This window comes from Coenobita brevimanus, chromosome 14 (assembly GCF_032717465.1).
Source record: "Coenobita brevimanus isolate Jiangsu-jjx chromosome 14, ASM3271746v2, whole genome shotgun sequence".
Taxonomy (NCBI): Eukaryota; Metazoa; Arthropoda; class Malacostraca; order Decapoda; family Coenobitidae; genus Coenobita; species Coenobita brevimanus.
In genome coordinates this window covers 36,844,532-36,847,674 of record NC_136967.1, presented here as the reverse complement: position 1 = coordinate 36,847,674, position 3,143 = coordinate 36,844,532, and the positions used below count along the sequence as shown (strand labels likewise).

Here is a 3,143-nt window from a genome sequence, read left to right as displayed (position 1 = left end):
TGAAGCAACATATCCAAAAGCATGCAAATAGTGGACGGGGCCATACTAACTACCTTTCTTCAACCATATGTGATGAGCTTATCCAGCTAATGGGCAAGAAGGTTTTGGATGAAAATCATCTTGCGTTTGAAGAAATCAAAGTATTATTCGATCTCTATAGACGGCACCCCAGATGAAGGCCACGTTGATCAACTTACTGTCATATTTCGCTTCATGGAGCTCACAGAACCAGTTGAGCGCTTTGTCACTTTTATGCCAAACCAAGGTCACAAGGCACAAGAGATGTTTGATGGTTTGATGGAGTTTCTCAACACTCATGACATCGACCTACAAAACTGCCGTGGTCAGTCTTATGATAATGCTAATGCCATGAGCGGGAGATGGAACGGTCTGCAAGCTAAAGTGGTGGCAGAAAACAAACTGGCCGAGCGTCCCTGCACAGGACACTCTCTAAATTTGGTTGGAAAAATTGCAGCAGAATGTTGTGTAGCTGCTGTGTCATTTTTTGATTTCCTTGAGAAATTATATGTCTTTTTCACTGCATCTACACATCGTTATCAGGTTCTGACTGAAACACTCAAGTCAGCTGGGAGCTCTGTCCTTCTACCAAAAAGAGTTACCACAACACGGTGGTCATGCAGAGCTGATGCCAGTAAAGCCCTTGAACAAGGCTATTCATCATTTAAGGAGGCGTTGATGAAAATTGGAAATGACAAAGATGAGAAAGATGTAACTCAGTGTGAAGCAAAGGGTTTGTATGATCAGATGTGCCAGCTCGAGATGTGGATATATGCAGTGTCCTGGCATGAAGTGCTTGACAGAGTAAATGCCATCAGTCACATATTACAAGATCCAAAGGCTGACCTCAACACTGCAGTTGCTGCATTAACATCATTGCAGAAGTTCATTGAAGACAAGCGTGATTTGTTTAGTGAATATGAAGCCAAAGGAGCAGAGAAATCAGGGACAACAACTTACAGGCAGACACGCAATCGCCCACCAAGTGTGCGACTGAATCCACTAGATTATGGTCGAGGAAAAGAGGCACAACTATCTCCTGCACAGAAATTCCGAGTTGAAAATTTCCTGCCTGTCATTGACCAATTTGTGGTTTCCATGAAAAAACGATTGGCCGCATATATGAGAATATGCTCCCTGTTCAGTTTCCTGCGCAGTCTAGATGCCATGACAGCTGTTGAGATTGAACAAGCTGCTGCAAAGCTTGTGAACACATACCGTGAAGACCTGGATATGACCCTTGGCATAGAGCTTGTCCATTTCAGTGAATTTGCCAGGATATTTGTAAACAACAAGGCAGACCAAATATCTCATGAACACTTCTTGTACAAGTTGATTATAGAGAAAGGGGTCCAGGACACTTTTCCTAATGTAGAGGCTGTTCTTAGACTCTACCTTGTTCTTATGGTGAGCAATTGCTCTGGAGAGCGATCCTTCAGCAAGCTAAAGCTAATCAAGAACAGGCTGCGCACATCAATGGCACAAGAACGCCTCAACCACCTCAAACTGATGAACAGTGAGCATGACATTTTGCGACAGATAAGTTCTGATGATGTCATACATGACTTTGCAAACAAGAAAGCTCGCAAAGTCCAAGGACTGTCTTGAGTGAGCTTCAGTTCAGTAAGTGTTACTTAAGATTCAGGTGATGTAATTACTTTAACATTATCCGTTATACAGTAATTGCTTCATATCCTGGTTATCAGATGATGTGTTTCTCTACTCCATTGTGTGTTGTTCAAATAGATATTAAAGATTTTATGTTGTTCACTGATGAAACACAAGAAAATTGTTTGTTTTTCTTAAAATGATATTACTTTTAAAGACTTTAGCTAGCGTGCATGCTGTAATAGGGGATAAAGCACTGGGAAGTAAGAATACCATACTTTTTCTCCATTTTGTTCTTGAGTGACACACACCAAAACCTGTCCAGAAGTATCCCTAAAATGCTCAGAATGCATCTCAGAGCATCTTAGAACCGTTGGCTTCTGGGGGCCTAAAGCGGCCCCCAGACCCCCTGCCTAGATGGCTTCGGCCCTTCGGGCCTCGCATTTGCCTTACCACTTTCGGGGCCCCCACATAGCCTTGTGCACAGGGGCCTCCACACACCTTAATGCGGCCCTGCATTTCTTCAGTCAAAAACACTCTCTCATTCCTCTCAAACTTTTCCATGTACGCGTCCACATTTGCCCAGAACTCTTCTTTCACTCAACTTGCACGGTCTTCCTTTGGTGCACATGCATACAATATTGCCCACGTGTGTAATCCTTCTTTTAATCTTACCCACACAATCCTTGAACCAACTGATCCATACTCTCTTATATTCTCCATCCATCTTTTGCACACAGCAATACATGCACCTTGCTTTGTCCTCCCATTCTCACGTACTTCCGCACATATATCCCATCCAAAATCTCACTCTCACCTCCCCATTTAATCTCATTCAAACGTCATATGTCCGCTTTTGCACCCTTAAGCACCTGGACATCTCTCTCTGTCATCCACCTCATCTTTGATACCCTTTGCATTCCACGTTGAAATCCGAACCATGTCCTTTGTACTGTCCTTGGTCGTCACCTGTTGGTCTGTCTTGGTCAGAGGCATTGTCTTTGTCTTTGTCTTTTTAGTTAGTTGTTTTCCGGCGAGGGGTACTAACCCTCCGCCAACTCAATTGTTTACACGTAAGGAACACGTATATGTTGGAAAGATTACCACCCAGCGTATTAAATAATTTCCTGGATTACACGAAATCATTTGGCTTGTCACTCAGTGTAGAGTCACGGTGGAATAGAGTATCACTACACTGAATGAATGGATGATGGGCGTCCCCACTGACCACTATGCTATTATATACTACTTCTAATGAACCAATAGGCTGTTGCCAATAGGAGTGTTCACGCGCCTGGAGAAATGCCAGATGTCACCAATATTTTCATTTTTCAGATGGAAAAAAAATCACATGTTGGGCAATAATTTAATGTCCTTTTTCATGCATCTTACTTATTGTAAAAATACATAAATATTCTATTTCTTCTCTTTAAAACGGTATTGTGTCAATGCAGCATGAACAAAAGTAATGATAAAAAAAAATATTCCACAGCGGTTCCAGCCTGGTTTATGCATGC

The 3,143-nt window shown here is 42.4% G+C and overlaps 1 protein-coding gene across 1 annotated transcript; it reads left to right on the top strand.

The window, feature by feature from the left end:
* The first annotated feature begins 765 nt into the window (after positions 1-765).
* Positions 766-1,626, top strand: LOC145390359 (uncharacterized). Its single transcript, XM_080265309.1, has one exon. The coding sequence runs from the start codon at positions 766-768 to the stop codon at positions 1,624-1,626; it is 861 nt and encodes a 286-aa protein (XP_080121435.1).
* Positions 1,627-3,143: the final 1,517 nt, after the last annotated feature.

Coding starts and splice junctions, on each gene's coding strand:
- LOC145390359 (XM_080265309.1), top strand. CDS start 766: ATGTGCCAGCTCGAGATGTGGATATATGCAGTGTCCTGGCATGAAGTG.